Source organism: Chiroxiphia lanceolata, chromosome 15 (genome assembly GCF_009829145.1).
Source record: "Chiroxiphia lanceolata isolate bChiLan1 chromosome 15, bChiLan1.pri, whole genome shotgun sequence".
NCBI lineage: Eukaryota > Metazoa > Chordata > Aves > Passeriformes > Pipridae > Chiroxiphia > Chiroxiphia lanceolata.
Window position 1 is genome coordinate 3,681,218 of NC_045651.1, and position 25,542 is coordinate 3,706,759.

Here is a 25,542-nt window from a genome sequence, read left to right on the forward strand (position 1 = left end):
AACTCCTGCCTTCCCAGGGCTGGCTGAGGAAGGAGACACCAGCCGCTGCCATCGGGCACGGCAGGCGATGGGGGCTCCTGCTCTGCAAAGCTTGACCCAGGTAGGTGGGGAGGGAGGGAGGATCAAACCGGCTCCAGATGTTTTTCTGCTCAAGATAATATGAGGAAGAGAGCAGGTGATGGGGCTAAAGGCCCAGGAGGTTCTGTTCAGTCCCGTGACAAGAGAGGTCTGAGATTAATGAGGACAGGAAAAGAAAGGAGAGGAAAAGAAAGGGGAGTGGAGGGGATGGGAGGAAAGGGAAAGGGAAAGGGAAAGGGAAAGGGAAAGGGAAAGGGAAAGGGAAAGGGAAAGGGAAAGGGAAAGGGAAAGGGAAAGGGAAAGAGGGAGAGGGAAAGAGAAAAAGGGAAAGAGAAAAAGGGAAAGGGAATGTCCACAGTGTTAGCTTAGGATCCCAGGTCTGTTACGGGCTTCCCAGCAGCAGCAATGAGGAGACACTGGGGCTGGGGGGCCTCGCTGAGGTCCTGGCCTGTGCTCTGAGCAGGGGTGGGTGGCAGAGCAAGGGAACAAGGGCTGAGGAAGGTGCTGTGTGAACCTGTGATGGGGGCACCATGCCAGCTGTTTCCAGGCTTGTTTGATCCGGAGGAGAAGACAAAGTGCATCTTATTGAGCTTGTGGATGACATAAAAAAGACAGGTACAGGGCCACTGCTGAGAGGCCAGGAGCACCCCAGGGCTTCACTGGGGCTCTGGGTGAACAGCAGGGTGAGCAGGAGGCAGCCAGTGTGTCCTGGCAGAAACAGAGGCCAAGAGCACCCTGGGCTGTGTAACAGCGGCACAGTGAGGAGGCAAAGAGAAGTGATCCCCTGCTCTGCACTCATTGCATCATATCGTGATACAGCAAACAGTGCTGGGCCCCCAGCACAGCAAAGAGCATCAACAGGGTGGAGAGAGTCCAGCTGAGGCCACCAAGGAACCCGAGGGCTGTGTAAGAGGTGACTGAGGGAACTGGTCTTGCTCAGCCTGGAGAAGAGGTGGGTTTGGGGGACCTCCAGGCAGCCTTCCCTGTGTGAGGGGGTTATTGAGAGGACAAAGCCAGGCTTTTCACCATAGTGCATGGCAGAAGGACAAGAGTCAGTGGGCATAAGGCAAAACAAAAGAGACAAGAAAACAGTGCCTCTCTCAGAATAATTAAGTATTGGTTTGTTGATCCAGAGGGGTTGTGGGTTCTCTGCCCTCGGAGGTTTTCAGGATCAAACTGACTAAAGCTCTGAGTGTCCTGGTCTGAATTCAATGTTGACCATACTTTGAGGAGGGAGCTGGAGATATCACAAGGTCCCTTCCCTCCTGAGTGATTCTCTGATTCTATTTCCAGAAAAAAACCCAAACCTATGTGGAAGAGGTGGAAAATCTCAGTGTCCAAAGTAACCACAGATCTTTCCTTGTGCAGAGACTCCTGAAGCACCTGGAGAGGGACCAGCATTTTACATGTGTAACAGTAAACAAAGAGGGCATTCCCTTCCTTTAGATCATGGATCCATAGACTGTCACCAACCTCCCCAACTTCTTTTGTGTCCAAGCCATAAATAAACTCCATTTGCCTACAGAGGGCACTTCAGTGCTTAAGGGCTTGGCAGGAAATATTCTGGGACTGAAAACATGACTTAAGACCTGCCAGACACTTGGAAGGACACACTAGCTCTCAAATGCTTAGCATATACTTACATGGCCCACTCCAGCTTCTCATTCTTGATGGAGTTATACAGTGTCTGAAACAAGAACATGGAATTAGCTGTGTTTCTCATGGAAGTCATGTCTGGCTGCGAGATCATCTCCTCCTCCACATTCTGTCTGTGCTCCTGGAGAGATTCCTTCCTTGTTGAACTGTCCTGGAGAGGCATTCACCAATGACCAGGACAACTGCTGTCCTGCCAGACCCCTTTTTATCTGTGTGCCACGCTGGGTATCGGACTGGGCACGTCAGCAGCAGGTGGGTCTGGCAGCCAACCTTGCTCAGGAGCCTGTATATCACATTTTTGACTCATGCTGGGTGTTGCACCTAGTCCTGAATGAATCCTGGCCTACACAAGATGCTAAAAGTCTCAAGGATATGCCACGACACCTTTGATGTCTCCACTAGGGGAAAGGAAAGGGGAGTCTTGAACTGAGTAGCAGGGGAGGGATGAGTGACCTTGGGATCAGCTTTTCCAGTTCCTGCTGTGCAGAATTCCAGTGGCTTCCCTGGGGCACTGGAAAAGAAGCAGGAATGGGCTAGGAAAGAGGAATGTGGAGGTAGCCCTGTGGAGTAGGGTGAAAATACTCACTTTGGAGTGTTTAACCAATAGCCCATGGTACTGTACTAGCTGTGTTGGAACACTGCATCTAATTACATGGAAGTGAAGTATCAGTGCTGGATGGTCACATTTGGGGGTGGGGGGTGCCTTGTTCTGTGTGCATCACAGAGCTGCTGGGGGAAAAAGGGCCCCTGGTATGCTCTGAGGGCAGATATGCCCCAAATCTGGACAAAACACCACCAGGGAACAGACCTCTTAGCAGAGACAACCATGGGGGCTACAATTCTTCTCCTGAAAAAGCTGCACTGGAAAATGCTGATTGAAGGGCTCAGGGTGCCCCAGCAGGACTAGGTGGCACTGCAATAATAATGACAGTATCCCACTGTCTATTTATATCACGTTACCTTCAGCAAATCCTTCGCGAAGTCCTTCCCATCGTTCAGCCCGTCCAGGTTGGCGATGAACTGCTGGCACGACATCTTTTTGCCAATGTTCTGTAAGGCAAAGAAGCAGCTCATTAATCTTGGGGAGAGTTTTGACTTTAATCAGTGCCTTTCAAAGAACAATTTTACATGTGGTGCTGAAAGCCTGGGTTTGTCCCCAGAGCTTGAAGCTGAAAGGGCTTCTGATCTGATTTGCTATTGGGGCTCTTTGCTTTATTTGCTCATGCCAACAGCCAAATGTTTCAAATGACCTCTTTTTTAATGGTGGGGATAAGACACCTGAGAATAGCCTCTCCAGCTCTTGATTCAAGCTTCCCAAGTGATCCAGGTTGGTCCTGGCACAAGGGCTGTGTCTCAAAACTCAGAGCAAGCACTCTGTTGAAATGGTAACGCTTGGATGGGGCTCCAAGGCTGCTGTGTGTGAAATTGTGTGAGCATGCAGTGCCAGCACCTGAGACAGCCAGCACTGGGCAAGGGAAGGCTGGTCCTTCATGGAAAATGTTATTTTCAATTGCTGTTACAAAAAGAGATGGTCCAGATGGTACTGCACGGACTTGAGTGCAGTGGTGTGAGAGGGCAACGCACATACACTGGGAGAATCTCACAACCTGGAACACACTCACCACCAGCTAATGCCAAGGATATTTGGTGCTGAAGCTTCCAGGCCATCTGGTATCCCTGATATCATGGCTCCATCACCTGTGGCACCTGCCTTCCCAAACCCTTTACCCTTCACCACAGTCAGGTGAGCCCCTTCCTCAGCCTGCTGGGGTTGAGGCAGGCAGCCCTTTTCCCAAGCCTCCCTCTGCAACCCCACCTCTGCAAAGGGCTGGAGCAGAGGTGTGGAGGAGTCAGTGGGAATTGCAGGCTTCGGAAACAGGAGTCTGATGACACAAAGGAAAGGTGGATGTCTGCAGTGCCATGTCATGTCACACCCTGCAGTGTGTGAAGGACAGACCCCGGGTGACAGCGCATGGAGTGGACAATGGAGTCAGTGAGGAGAGTGTGAGTTCACACCAGTGGTCCTAAGGATCCCAACAGCATCCTGACACTGGGTGTGCTTCACATCCAGGTATGGACAGCGTGGCCATCCAGGAGGACCTGGGAAGATGGCCAAGAACAGTAATCAGAGTCCTGCTTAGGGGCTCAGTGGGGGAGAGGAAGGGCCTCACTGGGTCACTGGAAGGGGATGAAGCTGCAGCAGATGATACAGGGCAAGATGTGTCCTCTGTGGGGTGCCTTCTCACACAGCAGGTCACCTGCTGGATGCAGCAAGGTCATCACATGGGCACATAATGCTCAGGGGAATGTGTCTGCACACCTCAAAACTCGGGGCTCAGATGTTCTACATCTCTTGCTGAATTGGGACCTTCGGGTAGGAAGAGCTTCATTCCTGTCCAGCTGCACTGGTAGGGGCATTTTGCTTTTCTCTGTTTGTCTTGAAAGAGACTGACACCAGAAACCTGCCCACAAACATGCACTGCAGATGACCTGGAGGCTTCTCCCCAGATGAAAACATCAGGAAAGAGTGAGGCCTTGGGATTAGCTCCCCATGGCCCCCCTCCACCTGTCATCTGTGTGTGCAAACACTCTTGGGCTACACGGGGAGCCAAGTGCTGCCTTTGAGCAGCTCTGTCTGATTCTCTTAATTATGCCTCCTGCTGGTGCCAGCTCCAGATGAGCTGGCACCCTTGAGAGATCAAGAAAAAGAAGAATAAAGCACTGTTACAAATCTGCAGTGCCTGGGGATGTGGTTGGCACAACACAGCTCAGCCATCACGGGGAGCCCCACAGCCCCCATCAGCCAGAGGCCACTGCCAGCCAGGGCTCAGAGGGCACATGGGCTGCTGGAGAGCTCAGGAAACCTTGCAGACATGCTGGGATTTCAGCAGAGGGAAGAGAGATTTGTGTGCTCATTGGCCAGTGAATCTCAGACACAAAAAAGAAAGGAGAAATCCAGTGTTGTGGATGGAGAGAGGAAGGAGGGTAAAAGAGAACGTTCAAAAACACAGCGAGGAACCTCCACGAGGAGGGAAGTCTGGGGGTGAGGCAGGAGTGTTGTCTGAGACCTTGAGGCACCAAATTTACACAGAGAGAAGGTGACTACTCCCACCCCTGCCCTGAGGCAGGGAAGCAGAGTGCACAGCACTGGTCTTTCTGCCCAAAGAGATCTTGCTGTAGTGATACAGCACTGAATGCAGAGGCCAACACATTTTTGGAAATGAGTGGATACAGTGAGATATCACAAGTTACCAGCCTCACAGGCCCTTTTTTGGGTTTCTCATGTACGTGTCTGGGATGTACCTTCATCCCAAGGGATGGCTTCCTTTTTATTCTGTGATTTGTCTCTTTCTGTGGTGCAAGACCATCTCTGAGCTCACCTGAGACAGGAGCCACACCATGGAAATACAGCTAATTGAAAATATGCCCTTTCCCTGACAAGCAGAACAGGTGATGAGAAAGGTCCATCGAGGATGGGAATACTGGGAATCACCCTGTTGGGCAAGGTGGCTGAAGCACTGCAGTGGCAGGGGCAGGACTGAGGGTGGCTGTCAGAACAGGATGGGGTGGCCCTGATGCAATAAAACCTCATGTCAGCAATATTTAAACGCTTCTCAACACTTGCTGCTTTGGGAAGTGGGCTGGAGCCAGCCACTCAAACACAAAGCCCTGCAAGTGCCTCCACATCAACACGAGCTGAGCAGAGAGAACAAAAAACATCACCCCAGGACAAAGACTTTGCAGCTTCTGTTGATCAACACTTGCAAAGAAACGATTCTGTGATCACAAGTGCCTCATTATCAACAGCATCAGCACCGGGGACTGCCTGAGCTTTCAAACACTGCAACAGTATTTTGCAAGTATGGGGGATCCCAGGAAAACCCTGGAAAGGGCCACTCCCAGGGTGCAGTGGGATGTGTTCTTACACAGCATGTTCAGATTCAGCAAGGTCATCACAAGGGGCCATAATCCTCAGGGGAATGTGTCTGCACACCTCAAAACTCAGGCCTCAGATGTTCTACATCTCTTGCTGAACTGGGAGCTCTGAGTAGGCAGAGCTTCATTCCTGTCCAGCCTGACATAAATGGGGGCATTTTGCTTTTATTTAATGGTACATCAGTCACTTACCAGCAACAGAACAAGCCAGAGAGGCTGTTTCACAGCCACACGTAGCTACTATTCCTGATATGTCCCCCTGGCAGAAAAGAACTTTGTCCCACCTCTGCTTGCTCCAGGCAATGCAGCAAAGCATGAGAAACCAGTCAGAATATGAGAGAGCACCATGGTGTGCTGCATGGGGAGCCAGTGAGCCAGCAGTGGATTAAACAGTGGATCAAATATCTGAGAAGAGCTGGATACTTAGATGAATGGGGAGAGACAGTTTGGGAATGGAGGGGCAGAGGTGGATGGGTGCAGACACTGTATGGGAACACAGGGATGCAGAGACAAGGTGCATGACAGCCATAGAATATCCTGAGCTGGAAGGGACCCACAAGGATCATTGAATTCTAACTCCTGGCCCTGCATGGGACAGCCTCAGGGATGAGATTGATCTGGTGGTAGATAGGGCTAATTCTGCCATCCCATCGTTTCAACCCAGTGTAACTCCCCTGTTTACACTTGGGTTCTTGCCTCCTCCTGGCCTCAGCCATCTGCTGCTGAGCTGCCTCACCCAAGATGATCACAGACCATCTCCTGAAGTGTCCAGGATGGCTCCATCCACCTCCAGAAGACTCTGGCCTGTAGCCTGGCATTCCTTGGCTGTTGCCAAATCCCAGCATTAGGAGTCTGTGCAGGTGAGTATGGAGCTGGGTGCTCAGTGAGAAGAGCAGGTGCCATGTGAAAGCCCCAGGAGGAGAAGCAGTTTCCCAGGACCTAGAGTGTGTGAAGGGTGGCTACTGGAGTGCTCTCCCAGTATTCCCTCTGTGAGGTGTTAAACCACTTGAGCTTCTGGGCTGGAGGTCCCAGGAATCAAACCTCTCAGCTCAAAGTGGTGACTGCAGCACATCTCCAGACTCCCCAGCACGAGCATCATGCCCTTAGCAGGTCCTGCTTCCACTCAGGCCCTTTGACCTCTCCCAAATGCTCTTCTTCAGGGGAAGACACCCAGGCAGCTCCATTTCTGCTCCAGCATGAAGTGAGGGGTCACTGTTCTGACCGGACCAAGGTAGTGGAGATGTTCCAGGCTGCAGGAGCAAAATCACCTCACTGCAGGGAACCAACCTGTACCAATGAGCCCTGGGCCCCACAAACCTGCTCTGGGCAGACTGGGGGCACTCTGCAGGTGATGCCAGTGGCTGCTCCAACCTCAGAGCTCTTCAGCTCTTCTAGTGCCACTGACACAGCAGTACTGCCAACACCAACCCGTGAGCTTGGCTTAAGGAGGGGATCACAGGGTTTGTAAGATTAGTGATGGACATATGGAGTCAGGAGCTGCCCAGGATCCCATGTCAAGTTTTGTTTGGTGGTCATGAGAACTGCTGGCCTGCTTTTTGAACAAATCACAATATGATTCCAGAAGCTGAGCTTTGCTAAAGTTCCAAAATGCCCCCACGAGTGCTGATGATGCTCAAGCGTTCATTTGTCACTGTCCTTTCATGGCCAGGAAGGAAAACACCGACAGTGGAGAAGGAGACATCCCAAAGCTCTGCCTCCATGGGGCAGAGATGGGGCAGGGCAGTTCTTACTTTGCCATAAGATCTCCTGGAGCAAAAACAGCACCAGCAGAGCAAGGCAGAGAGTTGCAACAACGTGGCTTGTACTACAAGGCTTGGAATGTTTAGTGACTGCTGGCTTTTCACACCAACTCCAGCTGCTTCCATGAATGGGGAATGTCTCATTTTAAAGACAGTTTTCTGGGCAGTCTGGAAACAGGGTCTGAGTGCACCTGTGGTAGAAGATGAACAGTACTAAGGGCAGGTGGAAATCTCCTGTTTTAAAGCCAGTGTTGTTACCTTCAGGCCTGGACTCAGCGTGTGTGTCACGGTCCCTGCTGGAATGCTGAACCATTCCAGGGGCACTGCTGTGGGGAACTGCCCCTTTACAGAGACACATCAACCCCCCTGTCCTCCCCAGAGGAACTTCCCACTCTGGCAATGCACAGTAAAACACTGCAACACACACACACAAGACTGAAAAAAGGAAATAAAATTAAAAGTGATATGGAATATCATGGCAGCGTCTTTAACAAGAAGGGCTGGCAGATCAAGTCACACATTCCCAGGTACACAGCAGTTTATGGAGGTTCCTTTACACCAGGAGCATTTCATGGGATGCATATCAGCTGCTAATGGCTTGCCAAGGGAAGAACACTGCACAATCACTTAGGAATCCACACAAACAAAAACCCTTACTGTTTTTAACACAGGAAAAAAAAAAAAACAAATAAGTCAAATGCCAGTGCTTCAAAGCAAAACACTAGAATGACTGCACTTACCACCTGGTAAAGGGTTAAAGAGCAGAAAGAGAGGTTCCAGGAGCAGAAGGAAATTTAAAAAAAAAAAAAAAAAAAAGAGGAAAAGGAGAAGAAGAAATTAATGTTATACATGCAGAAAAATAAAGAGAAGATTTTTTCAAAGAAAAGCTCAGGCATTTCCACACCTGGTCAAAAGGAAGTTATTTTTATTTTGCCTAGGTATCACGAGAACATTTCTTCTTACCAGGCCTCTTAGCCAGCTTGTCAATGAAAAATAGAAATGGTAAGGTTTTGGAAGTTTAGGTAGGGTTTTTGGCCTTTTCAATAATGTTTGTCTTCCCAGAGGCATATCTTGGATCTGGTTTTTTTCCTTAAAAAAAACTAGACTAAATAAGATTATTTTGGACTGAAGTCACATAGTTTGCCTTCTGCCACAATGGAAATGCTTTGGTGGAAATATTTCCTTGGCTCCAACCATTTTGGCTGAAGGATGAGTGCAGAGATGGGTTACTGGGAGCCATGTGGGTGGGAATGGACCCAGAGGCCAGGGTGACACTGGTCATAGCTCCCTGTTCCCAGAGGATGAGGCCACGGCAGCTGTAGGCAGCTTGGTGCAGGCCACATCTGGAAAGGATGTCACAGGGCACATCTGGACGGGATCCCCCTGCAAAAACCAGTCACTCCCTTCACTGGCTGCTGTGCTGACACTGTCACTGCCATGAGGGCAATATCTGTGTTGCAATTATGGGAAGGGTCTCCCAGGTGAGCCCTCAGGATGGCCCTGGTGAAGCTGGTGGCCTTTGCATCTTTGCCCTCATCGGTGAAGAGCGCTCATGTAGCGCCCTCTTCCCAGCCCCACAGAAAAAGGCTCCCCTTAAACATGATTATAAACCAGCATGAAACAAAGAGAGGTGAGTTATGGCCTTCTGTGCTCTCATTACAGGCTAATGAAGAGAAAATCTGGGCAAGCCTGTGCAGATGGACAGCAAAGGGTTACCAGCTGGAGGCAGAAGAGGAGCCTGATGATGACCCTGAAAATCCTGGGTCTGTGGGGCAGAAAGGGGGTGTGCAGGTTCCACATGCTCAGGCTGCTGTAACAAACTCCAACCATGTCCCCTCCACCTTCTGGGGAGTCTGCAGCTCCAGGTCTGAGCTCTCAGAGGGGCAATGAAAGAAGGTACCTAATCAGCCTGAGAGCTGAGGAGCCCCTCTACCCCTAGAAAGGGAGCACAGCCCTTTGAGCCTCACAGCTGTTCTACACCTGGAGAGCAGGGAGGGGATCTGGGTCAGCAGTGCCTTCAGCCTCAGCACTAAGCAGGGCACAGGGTCCACTCCCAGAGGTGTGGCTGGGAAATGGGTCTCCAGAGGTGCACAATGTCCCACTGCTGTCCCCTTGGACAGGTCTAATCTCCTTCCTGCAGTTATTTTTCCTCCCTCTCTCCTCTGCTCTACACATTCTGGTTGATCTTTTAAGACCAAATCCAACCTACTCCATCAGAAAGAACCTCTAAAAGGTGGTGAGAGATCTTCTCACAGCTTCTGCTCTTCTCCAGCCACTCTTTTGGGCACTGAGCTCTGCTCACACTGCTCTTTGTCTCCAGAGGCCCCTCTGGTATGAAATTCTCCTGTTACATCTTGGGGAAAAGGAACAGCTGAGATTTATTTCATGTTTGGGGAAGGAAATATGAAATCTAGACCTGCATGAAACAACTGACCCCCTTGCAGCAGTGTCTGGGACAAGGGGAGCCTCAGGTGCCTGCAGCACAAGAAGTCGCAGCACAACTGGTGCTGCTGTTCCCAGACCAACAGAGAATGGTGGGGAAGACCCCAGTGAGAGCTCCTGGGACAGGGCTGATGTGTGCAACAAGTCCTGGGGGGAAAGCTGCACTGCCTGTCCCTCTATAGGATAATTGCTGTCAGCAGGAGACAGGCCTTTGGCTTGAGTCTGGAGTGACATTTGTGTGTGGACTGTCCCCAGCTCTGGGTCTGGCACCCAAAATTCCCTCTGGAGCAGGTCAAGTACTCTCTGCCAACCTATCTCAATTTTCCAGCAACACATTGAGTATGAGGGAAGAGACAAAGGATGGATACATCTCCAAGGACTACTTACATGGCCGTGCAGGTCTGTGTTTAGCAGCATCAGGGCACAGGTGAGGGTGTGAATCCCATCTGAAACACACAACAGTCACACAGCTATGGCTGATTACTCCCCATCTCAGGCAGTTTTGGTGTTTGCTGTCTTGGCAGCCCACCTATTGCAGAACCAAGGCCAGTTGCTATGGCTGGGGACCTTAAAGAATACCTGTTTCATTCAACTGTGTAAGACAATTTAAAAAATTACAAAGTCATCCTCTTCTCTCTCAAACTCTACCTTTTCCTGAAACAATCACCAGGGAACTGTCTTTAAAGCAGTTTTGCCAATAGCTTTCTAAAGACCAGACTTTCTATTAAGCTTACTCCATTTCCATGAACCAGATGATCTTTAAGGTCCCTTCAAACCCTTTCTATGATTCCATGGTTTCCATTTTGTCCTGATGTCACTGCAGATGGGGCAGAGACCCCAGCAAACAGAGCTGGTTTGCCCCAGTTGGTCATGGTGACCTCAGGGGTTTGTCCTGAGGTCTTTGGCCATCAGACCCTGCCAGTCTCTAAGCTCTTGGGGCTGTATGGAACTGTGACAAGTCCTGAGCACTCCATGCTCAAGGCCAAGCTCTTTTTAAGCACTTTTTAAGTCTCTGTGGGAGGTTCTGGGCTGACATTAGGCTTTGCTATGTAACTTTGGTCAGGTAAATCATGTCCCACATGGCCCCAAGGTGGAGCTGGTGTCCCAAAACCTGCCATTCTCTCAGTTGCACTCACTTTTTCTCTCAGCTCACACAGCTGAGAGTCAAAACACAACCATGTACTTCTTCCACGTCTGGGCTTCATCAGTACAGGAAAGGAGGAACAAGACACAACTCTCTGGGAGAAAAACCAGGGTTGGCCCCTTCTCCCAGGCAACGAGCAACAAGACAAGAGGAAACAACCTCAAGCTGTGCCAGGAGAGGTCCAGGTTGGACAGCAGGAAGAATTTCTTCACTGAAAGGTTGGTAAAACATTGGAAGGGACTGCCCAGGGAAGTGGTGGAGTCCCCATCCCTGGAGGTGTTCAGGCAATGACTGGATGTGGCATTTAGGTCCCATGGCCCTGGTCTGTAGGGTTGGGAGGTGGATGCAACAGAACCAGGGATCACTTCCAGAGGGAAGTGTTGGAGAGGAGTCAGAACTTGGTATGTGGGATATTTCAGCTGGGGACTGCTGCTGGAAATTCAACCTGCAGTTTAATGTCTCCAGGTGTAGGACCCTTCCCAGGGAAGTTCATCTTTGGATCAGTGAGGGAGAACATCACACAAATATAGGAAAATGAAACAAGGAGAGGGGGTGGAAGGGGAATAACTGGCAGCTGAGAGCAGGGCAGCAGCCTGATTCCACCCATGGGGGCATTTCCAGATGCCTGTTAGCAGGTGTGTAGAGGCACTTATGTAAGTGCAAACATGGGCATGCTCGTGTCTGGGTGTGTGTTTGTGTGTGCACACGTGTACCAGGAACGACCTTTCCCACGGAATCATAGAATTAAAAGACCTCTAAGATCATCCAGTCCAACTGTTGACTCAGCACCACTGTGTTCATCACTGAACCATATCTCCAAGTGCCACACCTTCTGATCACTTCCAGGGATGGTGACAGTGTAGAATTGTTAAGGTTGGAAAAGACCTTTAAGGTCATCGAGTCCAACTGCTAACCTAAAAATGTCAGAAGAAACTATATCCACTTAAAAAATAATGTGGAGAGGCTGAAAGTAGCTCTGAAAATCTGCAGCTACAGCAAGCCCAGAATTCTACCCAGCTGTGCTGTTTTCTGTTACAGCTGGAGATGTGGGGAACACAAATCCTGTGTGGGGCAGGCCAGCAGTTTTCCTCAATCCGCATGGAAAAGTCTCCCCTCAATGTCTGCACCCAGCATCCCCAGTCCCTCCCAGGGCAGGGATAACAGTCAGGGCAGGATCCCAGGGGCAGGGGTTTGTACCTTCAGACGTGCTCTCCTCTGGGTTGCACTGGCAGTACCGCCGGGAGAAATGGATCAGCACCCGCTCCCGCTCCTGCGTCTCTCCCATCAGCGGGAATGCCTTCAAGAACGTCCTGCAGGAACAAAGGGATACTTAGAGACCTCGTGGATCAGTCTGCTGGGCAGTGTCCATGCTAAGGAGGGAGATGGGAAGGGGGCCCTTTATCCTCCCCCCAGCCTGTGCACCCCAGGCCCTGCAGGTGGGATGCGAGGGGGTCTCTGGAGCCAGTGCTGAGCTGTGCAGGGAAACACTGCCAGCTGAGCTCTGACCCACCCCTGGCTCCATGGCACCAGGATGGGGTTGCCCATCCCAAGGGAAGAAGTCACTCCCACTTGCTCTGATTTTGTACGGGATGAGATTCCTGGGAAAGCTGCTCTCTGCCATGGGGGAACAGGTTGGGGACCCTCCCCTTGACGTGCACTTTTGGTGGCAGCACCTTGTGCCAAACGTACCAAAGCAAAGATTCAATGACAGCCTGGAGCTCCCCCCTGTCCCTGCTCCTATCACATGGGAGGCCCCCACGGTGCTGGGAAGCCTGGAGGAATCCCCACTGCCCTGCTCCATCCATCCCAGAGCCCAGCTCACCTGAGTGCTTTGTCAAGGGTCAGGCCAGTGAAGTCAAAGAAGCTGAGATACTCCTCTGCCACCAACTTGCTAAATTCATTGCTGTAATTAAAGAGGGAGTAGTCAACCCTTTCATCAGGGAAGAAGATACTGCCCACAAGAGGAAAAGCAGACTGCTGCCTCCTGGCCAGCCCAATCACAGCAAGACATTGCAGATGTGATTCCAGACCCAGGGGGACTTTCTCTGGGCTTAAAAAGGACAGTAACATTCCTGCAGGCAGCCCCAGACACCTGAGAATGAGAGAGACTTCCCCTGCTGCACCCCTCTTGTGCTGCTGGCCAGGCAGAGCTTCCTCCCAAAGCATCCATGAGGAGGAGGAGGCCATAAGGATGTCCTGTGCTCATTCAGCACCTACTCCTCTCCCACTGCTGGACGTGTCTCCTCCTCCCACTGCAATATTCCTGCTCTCCACTCCACGTAGGCTCCCATCCCGCCCTCTCACCACAGCACCTTGCTCCCATGGCAGATGGATGCTGCTGGAAACCGGAGCAGGAGGGCTCAGCCAAGCTTCTGGCCCTGCTCATTCCTGGATGCTTCTCCAGAAACCACTGCCCTGCCACGTTTTTGAAGGATGCTTGGAGATGTGCTGTCTTTAGAGCCAGAATGGGGCCTGTTGAGCTCCTCTATTTGCACAGGTCCATGGAAGTGCAAGAGTAATCAATAAAAGTGGGCAAGAAATCAGACATGATCTCAATATGCTCAGCCTTTGCCATGTACAATTCCTTTTCCTTCTCCCCACGAAATGAAAAGTGTTTTGCTAAGGATTCCACATCCAAATTCATGCCAAGATGTGTTAAAACAGAATTCATTGCTTTTCCTACGGCATTATCTCATCTCTGCTGTGAGGTGGATGCTGCAATGCCTCTGGTGTGGATGCACAGCACATAGCAGGGTTGGACAGAGCAGCAGGACAGCTCCAGGGGAGAGTCCCAGGCTGAGTTTTGAGAGGCAGGAGACAAATATTGATGCTGGAGGTTGTGCAGGAGACTGTTTCAAAGCTGTATGAAGCCACAAGGCCTCACACTCATAAAACAACCCTATCATTTTGGGATCACTAGCTGTGGGAAAGACCTCATGGACCCATGGCCAAAGTATTTGTCTGAAGCAGTGTCACAGCCCCTGGTGTGCAAATTCCTGCCAGCTTCCCAGGGGGACTTCTCCACTTGTCCTGGAACTTCACAGCAGAAGGTGACCACATGTTTGTGAAAGGAGATGTCACCACACCTTCACCCCTGTGGCAAAGGATGAGCAGAACTGAGCAAGCCCCAGACCTCCCCTGGGATTCTCTCAGCTCTGAGCCTGCAGAAGACCTCATGCATTGGCTGTGCCAGTGCTGGGAACCAGCCAGTGCTCTCCCTGCCCCCAGTCACCCCCTCACGCGGGCTGTTTTAGTCTCTCAGGAGTAAAGGACTTTCCCCTTCTACTCTGCCCTTGTGAGACCACAGCTGGAGTATTGTGTCCAGGTCTGGGGTCCTCAGCACAAGAAAGATGTGGATCTGTAGGAGCAGGTCCAGAGGAGACCACAAAGATGCTCTGAGGGCTGGAGCCCCTCTGCCACAGAGACAGGCTGGGAGAGCTGGGGTTGTTCAGTCTGGAGAAAAGAAGGCTCCAGGGAGACCTGAAAGCCCCTTCCAGTGTCTAAAGGGGCTCCAGGAGAGCTGGAGAGGGACTTTGGACAAGGGCATGGAGTGACAGGACAAGGGGGAATGGCTTCCCACTGCCAGAGAGTGGATTTAGATTAGATATTGGGAAGAAATTCTTCCCTGTGAGGGTGGTGAGGCCCTGGTACAGGTTGCCCAGAGATGCTGTGGCTGCCCCATCCCTGGAAATGTCCAAGGCTGGATGGTGCTTGGAGCAACCTGGTCTGGTGGAAGGTGTCCCTGCCCATGGCAGGGGGCTGGAACTGGATGAGCTTTAAGGTCCCTTCTAACCCAAGCCTCTCTGTGATTCTTTCCGTGATTCTTTGAGTCCTTCTGTTTGGGCATCCATTTACCAGGTGTCCTGGGAACCTGCTTGGGCACCCTGTGCCCTGGGCACAGACCAACAGCTGCCATGTCCTGCAGCACTGCAGCCACCAGGGGAGAGCAGTGTCTGACTCCCACACTTACTCTCAAGCTGAGCTTGAAGGAATGGCCTTGCCCGAGGCTCCCTAAAGCAACAAGACTTGGCATGTCTATACCCAGCACAGATTTTGGGTGGGTTGAACTGCTTTTGAGATGTTTCCATGGCCTACACATGGAGCTACACCTTAATTTACATTTCTAACTAGACAGGCAGGATGAAGGTGGGTGGGAGCTCCCCTTCACCCCACACTCCCATCAAGGCAGCACAGGCTCAGCTCAGTCAGTGGGTCCTGCTGAAGGCCAGGAGTCCATGGGGAATTTGTGAATCCCAGGACAAGTGGTCTGAGCCAGCTGCTGTGGTGCCAGCAGTCCCCAGCCTGGGTGCCCATCACACCTTCCTGTGTGCCCCCCTTGGTCCCTCTCTTGCCTGGAGAAGCCGCAGGCAGGGGCTGCTGGCTCTGCTGAGGGAACTGGACAGTATCACAGGTCACCTGAAGGCAGCCAGCTCCCAGGAAGCCACAAACTCCTATGTCTAGCCAGGGGGAAGGTGACATTGTTGGGACTCTTCTCCCTGAGCTCCAGAGCCAGTTAACATGTCCCAGGCCAGGGGCTGCCAACCCTGGCCAGGGCAAGACCATGGCCCACACTAAGGTGGGTTTAGGTGTTTGTTCTGGTCTCCTCATTCAGGAATTGTCCTCCTCTCTCTCTGTGCCAGACCCAGCCCTCCCTGCAGGAATGGGTGACACTTCCATCACGCAGCTCAGACACCACAGAGACATTCCCACAGGAAGGCATTTCCCATGGGGACATTCCTGCCATCCTTTGGATGGTGGCCTTTCAAGGCATTTCCTGTGTGGACATTCCTGCCATCCTCTGGCTGGTGGCCCTGCCACACAGACCTCCATCCAACTGAGGTGAAAGGTAAGATGAGCTCTGTAGACCTTCATCAAGCCTTTTCTGCTTTGTTTGACAATGATGAATGGTTTTGGCTTTGGTTTATTTTACTTTTGGCGTTTTGTTTTGTTGTTTTCTTTTTTGTTTTGTTTTGTTGTTTTTGAGAAAATTGCCAATGACCACAAAGTAAAAAAGGGCGTAAACCAAGCTAAATAGCTTCAAAATGAGATTTCACTTTTTGCTCAGCCCTCCTACACGGAGCTGACCTCAAAGCATCACTTAAGCTTACCCTGCTCCCACCACCATAGGTTTGTCTTACATTGTCTTAAGTGAGAAAGACCAACTTAACACAAACCTATCTCCATCCTTCTCCCTTTCCTGCTCCATAACAAGAGCCTGCAGCTCTGTTCAGGCCTTATGCCAGGAAAGGGTTCAGATGTCAAAACCCAGCTGATCAAAACGAAACTTTTATTTCAAAAGCTGTGTCAATTCCCAAATGTGGGTCACCCAACACCCTCCCAAGGTGTGAGGGTTGCAGGGGTGAGTGAGGACTGCAGGAACTAGCAAAGGAATAGACTCAGAGAGCCATTGTTTGGAACTTACTCCCCCTCAATGAGCTGTCATGGCAAATTTGAAAGAAAGGAGAAGGATGTCAGACCTGAGGCAGCAGCAACCAGCAATGCACCTGCTACAAGAACCACAGCAAAAGAGAAGCATGTGGATGCTTCCAGGTGATACAAAGGGCCTCTCTGGGAGACCATTCCTGAGCTCCTTCTGTCCCAGGACTAAGCTGGGAGTCACAGACCATCCTTGGTACTGAAAGGTTGGGTATTCACTGAGGTACAAGGTGTGTTCTGCTGATCTGGGCAGGGGGGAGATATTTCAAGGAAAAAAAAAAAAAAAAAAAAATCCCAGCAACATGGGTTATATCTGATCCAGGCAAAGGATGATGGGGATTGGTGCCTTCACACCCACTGCCATCCTAAAATAATCTGTTACTGCCACACTCATTACTGTTACTCTGTCTCTTAAAAATCTCTGCAACTCTCCCACTTTTGAATATTTGAATAAACACTTTTTATTTCCCTTCTGCTCTACCCAAGCAAATCTACCAGCTGAAGTGCTTGGACCTCTGGTGTTGCTCTCCTGCCATCTTACAGACTGGGTTGGGAGGCTCTGCAGCAGGAAGGTTTTGGGGTGCAGACATGAAAAACCTGGGGACTGGCAGGGATCCCTGTGACAATCCAGGCCTGGATGCTAAAACCTTCATCCTGGGGACTTGCTGTAGTCTTGCTGGGCCCTTACCAAACACAGGAAGCTCTCGGTTCTGATGGGCAGCAGCTTGTGGCAGCTAATGCCCAACATCTCAGGCAGCTCGTAGGATTCATATTTTAAGGGCACTGGGCCAGTTTCAACTGGAAGGATCTCCAACAGCCCCATCCAGCAACCAGGTTTGCCCCTTCCAGTGCTCCCCAGACCCTCCCCACCACCGTGCTCCAGGCTGCCACCTCCACCACCCTCTCCCACGGTGGCCCCGCTCACTTTTTGCCGAGCTGCCGTGCCACGTCGCAGCGCTTGAAGCCCTCCAGGTTGTAGAGGCGCTTGGCCAACCTCTTGGCAGCCTCGCTGTCCGCCCTGCAGCCGTTGGCCAAGGTGTCCGTGCTGCCCTGGTCCAGCTGCTCCGTGCTGCCCATGTCGGAGTCGGAGTCTGACAGGGTGTCCTTCAGGCTGGCGTCGCTGGATGGGAATACGGGACACTCAAGGAGCAGCCATGTGACCCCGTGGAACCCACCCAAAAACGCCACGTTTCCATTTCTTCTCGTCCTCTCCAAAATGTATGAAAAAACCCACTTGTTTATGAGGTGGGCTGTAAGGGCAGAAGACCCTTCTGGAAGGTTTATTACGAGGAGATCAGGGCTTATTTTGCTTAGGAAGACTTTCCTGCCTGGAAGAGCCATTTTTCCCAGAGCCAGTTTTAGATGTTTTCTTCTCCTGCACTCCAGAGAAACTCTCCCTGGCATGAGAAAAAGATAAGTACTTGCAGATATGTTTAAGGGCCCCCACACTGGGGGGATCCAGGGATGACAAAAGCCCTGAGAAGAGCAGGGGGTATGTCTTTCCCCAGGCCCAGTGTTTGAAACACTGTTGAGGTTAATGTTCTTTAAGTCCAGTGTTCTCCACTTTGGAAATAAATTTTCCTACAATCCTTCCTCTGCCTGGCATTTTGGGGGTACATATGCATTACCTTTCTTCACAGGACATTGGACAAGCCTAATGAAATGGCACGATTTAATTTCAAATTAAAGGCTGCAGAGAGAGTGACTTCTCCCTGAGTAATGAGGATGTATCAAAGTAAGCAGCCCCAACACCTTTTGAAGCTTCCTCTCTCTCCACTCGTGTGGAAAGGGATGCCAAGCTCTTTCCAAGCTGTGGACATTCAGGAAATTTTAGGGATAGATAATACGCTTTTCAGTTCAGCTTATTTGCTGGGGATGAGAAACTGCACTTGTACAAATGGTGTCAATGGGACTGGCACCAAACCTGCTGTTACAGGTGGGCTGCTCCTCTCCCAGCTGCCTGCTGGCCTCGTGGCCAACTGTTGCCATGGACAACACTCCAGGCAGCCCTGCTGGCACCATGTAGGTGGGGATACAGCCCTTTATTTTCCTGTCCAAGGCCAGTTATAGAACCTATTGATTCATTTTTGAACAGTGTGACTCACTGAAGGCCTGGGAGCTGGACATAGAACCTCGGACATGACCTGGTTGCTCTCCCTCATGCAGGGGAGTGCCCTACAGATGAGCTGCTGCCTCCCAGGGGTGATGGACTGGGTCTGAGCTGGGGCAGAGGATGAAGTCTCTGCTGTTCTCCTCACTGTCTGCAGAAGAACCTTTAAGGAGGCTTTTACAGGGGTATCTAGTCCTAAAAAAAGCTCTGAGGTTTCCCTGCACTTCAGAGCACACTTGGGAGTGCACCTGACTGCCCCCAACCTGCCAAGGTGTCAGGCAGATGAGTCAGGGGTCTGCCCAGAGGAGCCTCAGCTTCACCTGCTGTAAGGACACACGAGGTTTGTGAGCAGCCAGAGGGATGGTGATGCCCTCCAGAGCCAACAGGACCACCAAGTGCAGAACTTTGGCTTTTCCTGGGATCACAGGACTCCTCAGGATCCTGCAGCTCACCTGTGATTTGGGGTCCTGGCTTTGAGCACAGGGAGGACTCAGACACAGCCCTGCTGGACTAACTGGATGAGACCTTGGTCCCCAGTGCAGTCCTAACCCACAGGCAGCAAAGCTCTTCCTGGTGGTGTTTCTCTCTGCCACAACAACACCAGAGAGGAAGCACAAGGGATAAAGGAGCAGCTCCATCTCTAACATGTCCACTGAGCCTTGCTCCTGGACTGGGATCCCATAAGACAAGGAGCCACTGCCCAAGAAATTCCCTGTCTTACCTGATGGAGTTAATGATCTTGGTGGCATCTTCCTCCGACCCCTCCACGTGGAACCCGTTTGGGATACTCTTCAAGGACAACCGGCTCAGCACATTCTCTGACCTGCTGCTGGTAATAGAGTGCCTTAGAGGGCTCCCAAAATCCCCCTCTGCTGGCTTTGCTGCTCCCTGCTCTTGCTTGTCAGCAGCCATGTGGTGAAGGGCTTCTCTCTGCTGGGCTGCCAGTTTCTGCTCCAAGAGCTCGGGGCTCTCCTTGGCCCTTTGCTGGATCAGGGGGGTGAGCGGGGCCTCAAAGCTGACACAGCTGTCGGTCTCGTCTGTGAGGGACAGGACATCCAGAGAGTCCAGGCTGCTGTAGTATGTCCCTTTCATAAGGTCAGACTCAACAATCTTCTCAAAGGTCGAGCTGAAGCCATCCCTGATGTCTTTGAATTGAAAATGCTCCCTGTCATCATCGCTGCAGCTCAGCTTGGCATCTCCAGAAGCAAACCTGGACCAAAAGGGGGAAACACAAAAATACTGTCAAGGCAATTCTTGCCCTGTTCCACTTGGAGCTAAAAGGCAGGAGAAGAGGTAGAAATGGACACTGTGATTACAGGCTCTTGGGATCTTTCTGTGGTTTAACCTGCTTGGTTCCTGATTTTATTACAAGTTTCTACAGCTGAAAAAGGTAGAGTTTTGTGATGAGCAATCCCAGAGGCCCAATCGACCCTTAATTTGCTCATGTCCCAGTAAAAAGCCAGACCTCTGAACTGGAGACGTTTGCACATGACACCTGCTACTGGATCCAATGCCAGAATGGATTTAATCTTCCTTTAAGTGTTCCAATTACAGCTACTTCAAAAGCATGAAAATCTTGAAGGCTGAGGATATTTCATTTAAGTTTGGATGTCAGCAGCAAATGTCTTTGATCCCTTTTACAGGGGAGGAAAACCAGAAGCTTTTAGGGAGCAATCCACGTGCTGTAACTTCAGCCTCTTCCCTTGGATGAGGCACCCTGGAAGTGCAAGGCTGCCTCCAAAGAGTGCTGTCTCCACTGAGAGGGACGTGAAAGGCGACAAACACCCAAGCAGGGGAGGCTCCATCCTGCTTTACAGATGGCCTGGGGGATTCAGGCACAGCATTACAGGCTGTGAGATGCAAGAACCTACAAACACAGCTTCCAGGATTGCTGGAGGACTGACTCTCAGCAATCCCAACTCTGCTTAGCTTTGGGTGCAGAGGCACACGTTCCAGTGCACATCTCAAACAAACCCGCACTGGGAGAATTAATCTGAGTCAAATCCAGCAATAGTCTCTGACTCAGAGACCTGGAGAGCTCATGGAACAGAGCAGGACCTGCCTGAGATACCCCAGGGTCTCAGGTGAAACCCTCCTCCCCACTTCCAGCAGCCACTGCTGCCATTTGCTCTGTCACAGTCCCACATTTCGTGGGTGACACAGGTAAAAGCTGCAGGAACATTTCTTCCACCTGTCACAGAGTTCACTTTCCTCACAGCAGCACATACAGTGCTGTGGTTTGGATTTGGAACCAAAACAGCCTTTTATCTACTGCTGAACGTGCCTACAGGACAGGAGGGAATCTGCCAGCAGGCATCTCTTCACCCCAAGAATCCACAGCAACCAAAAACAGTCATAGCATGAAAGGGACAATGGACAACTAACAGAAAATAACAGTGTAAGGAGGGAAGACTGCCAGCCAGAGGTGCACATAGCCCTGTTGTGGCAGTGAGGAGAGGGCACAAGTCAGCTACCAGGCTTCTTGTTCCCCATCTCTGCAAGAAAAGTGCTCATGGAAAAGAATTTGAGCGAAGGCAGACTTTCCTGTTTCTAACGTGCCAGGGTGAGAGCCACTGAAAAGCAGAGGCCAACTCTGCTCTCGGGTTTCTTATTTCTCAGTGTGCCAAGAGACTGAGGAACCCATGCAGGTCAGGGCCCATGAAATGGCTGTGCCATGACACCTTCCTTTCTTTGAGATGCTGCAGGCTGGTCAGCTGCAGCAGGAAAAGGACATCCCAGCACAGCAGGGAGCAGGACAGACCCACCTGAAGGGCTGTGCAAAGAGGGTGACAACCATGTGTGGCTTACACCAGTCACAAGACCTGACAGGCCCCAAACCCCAAGTTTTTGCACCCTTTAAAGTCCCCTCTGATGTCTCAGCCATCAGAGATGCTGTTTTCAAGCCCAGCTCTGCAGCCACATGGGTAAAAACTTACATGAATCCAGAGACTCACGTAATCCCTTGACTTCGAGAACTCAAGGCTTTAGAAAACTGTCACCCGGTTCATCACAGCTGGCCATGCCTCAAAACAGCAGAAATGAGGCAGAGGGCAGCAGCTCCAGCCCAAAGAGCCCTCATCCCAGGGCAGCTTGTCTTCACAAACCCATCCTTCCCTGAAGGCTGAACTGCAGTGCCTGGCCATGACAATGTGGACTGGAAAGATCTCCTTCCACAAAGCAGGAGGAACCTTAAAACCTTCATCTCCTTGTGACAGGAAGGACTTTACAGCCTAAATTACACCCAGGGATGGGAGTTCTGGACCTGTCTGGCAGTCTATCCAGTTGCCAAACTTCTTGCAACATCCTCCATCCCCAGTGAATGTCCATGGTCCCTCCCCTCCAGAGGGTCTGTGTCCTCCATACACCAAGGAAGAACCCTGGGGATTTGTGGTTTCTGCGGGTGCTCCAAGAGAGCCACGACATCACCCCTTGGCCTGCATTGCTTCCCTCCAATCACCAGTGGAATGGCTTTGTGTGAGAGCACCTGTGCAGGAGGGCCCATCCCCCTGAGGTTGGGGGAACAGCAGGCATTTCCAGGGTGCTGTGCACAGCAGCTGTTCCTGTGGGTGTTCTCCTGGGTGCTCCTGGCTATCACACTCACCAACAGCCAGCAAGCCCTGCACCTCCTGGTTATTACTTAGCAGGTCCCACTGCCATAATCCCAAGCCAGAGAGGTCCCACCCTCTCACCACACTGAACAGAATCATTTCCATTGGCTGTTCACACCACAGACCTGGCATATGCCAGACCTTTACTTATCCCTTGAGCCCAAACTCACAGCAGGCAGCAAAGGGAGAAAGTCTGCATCCCTACAAATGTCCCAGCAAAGGCTGTGGAGATCAGCACAGGAGCACTGGTCCTGGATTGGTCATAGAGTCATAGAATGGTTTGGATTAGAAGGCACTGTAAAGCTCACCTCATTCCACCCCCTGCCATGGGCAGGGACACCTTCCATCCCAGGTTGCTCCAAGCCCTGTCCAACCTGGCCTTGGACACTTCAAGGGATCCAGGGGCAGCCACAGCTTCTCTGGGCATCCTGTGCCAGGGCCTTCCCACCCTCACAGGGAAGAATTCCTTTTTTATCTCTAATCTATCCCTATCCTCCTTCATCTTAAGACCATTCCCCCTTGTACTGTCATTACATGCCCTTGTGAAAAGTCCCTCTCAGTGAGCATCAAGCACATCACATCTCTCCTTGCCCAGTCCCAGAGAAGACAGAGGACAAAGAGACTGCACAGTTTACACTAATCCAGGAGCACCATCTGCATCCCACACAAGGAAAGCCAGGCTAAGGTAGGAGACGGGGAAAGACCTCGCTCGTGTGAATGAACCCGACGTTGCCTCCCCATGGAGAGGTGTCGCCTACTTATTACACAGCAGGGAAGGCAATTGCTTTGCTGAAATAAGGAGTTGTATATTTATGTGCATTGTAATCACAAGGTTTTGTAAGTGTACTGCAGGAAGAACACGGTGTCAAATTGCCTGTGCTGCCTTCCCCGTCTCTGGAAACTCTGGTTTATTGCTTACAGTGAGGCACACAGAGCAGGGCAACCAGGGATGGCTGAGCTGAACCACCCTGCAGTTGTATGCACTGAGTTGTTTACATTTAATTTCTCACTGGTTAATTACTTGCTATAAAGTACACCCTGTCATAGAATCATAGAGTCACAGCACATCCCGAGTTGGAAGGGACCCACAAGGATCACTGAGTCCAGCTCCTGGCCCTGCACAGGACACCCCAACAATGTGACTCATGTTCAACCTGCTGTCACAAGTTTGCTGTTTTGGTGGAGTGGGGAAGTCCTACCAGAGAAGGACACGAAGGAAATCAGGATTTTCTTGCCTATGTGCTGCAGGCTTTTTGCAAAGTTTTTCTGAAACTTTATATGATGGAATTTGCATTTTTCAACAGCTACAGGTTGTCATGGGTGGAAATGTGTGGGCAAAGGCTGCAGTCCCAAAACTGTAGGGACTAGGTGTGTCTACAAGTCAGAGGTGGGGATTTCTCTGTTAAAAGTTTGACTTTTTTTGCATGAGTTCATGGGGCTGAAAGCAGAGAGCATCATTCACTGATCGTTCTCAGTTTGACTGCAGAGCTGTGATCTCCCTGAGATCAGCAGGGCCAATGTTGGGGGCTTCTGGGAAGGTGAAAGATCTCTAGGCAACACAGCCACAAGGACAGGAAAATGGGGTTTTGACAAATGGTGTATCAGTCTGGCAATGGATGCCATGGGATAAACCAGAAAGGGGAAAAGGGGATTTGGTTAATGACAAAATGAAGCACAAGCACTAAAGCTTTGGCTGTATTTCCTGGAGTTTTTTACCAACCATTTCCTGCATAGACCATTTCCTGCCTTCAGCAGGGCAATCATGGTTCCTTTCTCCAGCTCCACCATGGAGTGATGACCTTGAATGACTTTTCCCCTTTAATTCTCCATTGGTTCAGCAGGAAGAGCAGGACTCATCCCCTCCTTCTAAAGTCCTTCAAAATTCAGGGACAAAATGCATCCAGCAGCAATATGTGGATGATGACAAGTGATTTGTCATCAGGAACAAGTACTTGACTGCTCATCAGTAAAACATCAGGCCAGGTTCTCCTGTACCCAGAATGGGTCATTGCAGACACAGCAACTCCCCAAAGGGAAAAAAAAACCCTGGGGAAACTCAGAGGTGATGTGGGATGACAGTGACTTCCCAGTGCCTCGGTCCATCTGTCAGCTTCGCTCCTGCTGACCCACGTTGATCCAGGAGAGCCAGACAGTCCATATGGGCAGGGCAGACCAGCTCCCTGCTGTGTTTGGCCCAGCCACACATTTCTGCCAGTTAGCCCAAAGAATGGTGGTCAAAGTCCTGATGAGCTCGAACACAGTGAGCTAAACCCCATCCGCAGGCAATAAGCGCTTTCCCAGATTTCAGATGTGTCCCTGAAGTTTTCCAGCTGCCCTTCTGCCTTTGAATATAGCGTGTGACTTGTCCCTCGTGCATTCAGCTTCCCAAAAGACTTATTTGCTATCCAAGTGAATATGTTTAGAGCATAAGATCACGGGCTGTGCATGCAGAGCCCAGCCAGGTTGCATCATCTCCACATCCTCAGCCTGCCACTTCTCCCAATTCATGCCCAAGTACCTTAAAATAATTGCACTTGCAGTGATTGCAGCAGCATTCTCTGACCACTCCTAGCTTCCTCTTGAACTCATAGCCTCTGCCAGAGAGCCACCTACCAAGCAAATATGATTCCCTTGAAACCTGAGAGACTTGCAGATATCCAAGATCTGCCTGCATAGCTTATAGGGCTCGTGGGACCTGCCTGGAGACAGGCTCCCTGAACTCTCCACACAGCAGCAGCCTGCACTGGACACTCTTCCTCTTCAATACCTTCAGATGTGCTCATTGGAACTGTGCTGCTGCTTCTTGTGGGAGGCCTTGAGTAAAACAAACCACCAGCTTTTTATAGGGGAGCCTGTTCAACACCAGAGAAGCAAAGAAGGAGGGACTCCTGCCATCAGCCCATACCCTGTGTGGCTCCCCAGCTCTGCTGACACTCCTGCCCACACTCCAGACAGCACTCCAAATGATCAGCACAGCCTGGAGCCTGCACTGGGCTAAAGCCAGGAGCTGATCCATAGGCCACCTTGGCCACCCTGTCCTTTCCACAGCTTCTCTTCAGAAGGCCATGTACCTCTGGGACAACCTCTGCTCCTCTTCTCCAGCCCCTCCTACTTGCAGCATCTCTCCCAGCCCGGGGTAGGTACACAGGCATCAACCTCACAACAGGCATCAACCCCAGGTGGCTACAGTTCTAGAGCCCTGGCTGATTTCTGGTGGCAAAGGGAAGCATCCATACCACTCCCACAGGAATGGCACGGAAAGCACCCCACCTCACCCCAGTGACCTGTCATTCCCCCTCAGCCCTCAACCTTCAGAGCCCCAGGGAGGTCTAGAAACTTGTAGAGGCATAAAATCTGCCCCAGCCTGGAGAG

The 25,542-nt window shown here is 51.1% G+C and overlaps 1 protein-coding gene across 3 annotated transcripts in view; it reads right to left on the reverse strand.

The window, feature by feature from the left end:
• Positions 1-25,542, reverse strand: part of PSD2 (pleckstrin and Sec7 domain containing 2) — an 87,482-nt gene that overhangs the window by 17,271 nt on the left and 44,669 nt on the right. For 2 of the 3 annotated variants that reach the window (XM_032703144.1, XM_032703145.1), the window contains 7 exons: positions 19,284-19,772; positions 17,378-17,572; positions 12,839-12,919; positions 12,214-12,326; positions 10,258-10,318; positions 2,695-2,785; positions 1,722-1,765 (listed from right to left, as the gene is read on the reverse strand). In XM_032703144.1, coding sequence (XP_032559035.1) covers positions 1,722-1,765; positions 2,695-2,785; positions 10,258-10,318; positions 12,214-12,326; positions 12,839-12,919; positions 17,378-17,572; positions 19,284-19,772 — 1,074 coding nt within the window. The remainder of the gene's footprint in view (positions 1-1,721; positions 1,766-2,694; positions 2,786-10,257; positions 10,319-12,213; positions 12,327-12,838; positions 12,920-17,377; positions 17,573-19,283; positions 19,773-25,542) is intronic. The other variant, XM_032703146.1, reaches the window with a different exon arrangement.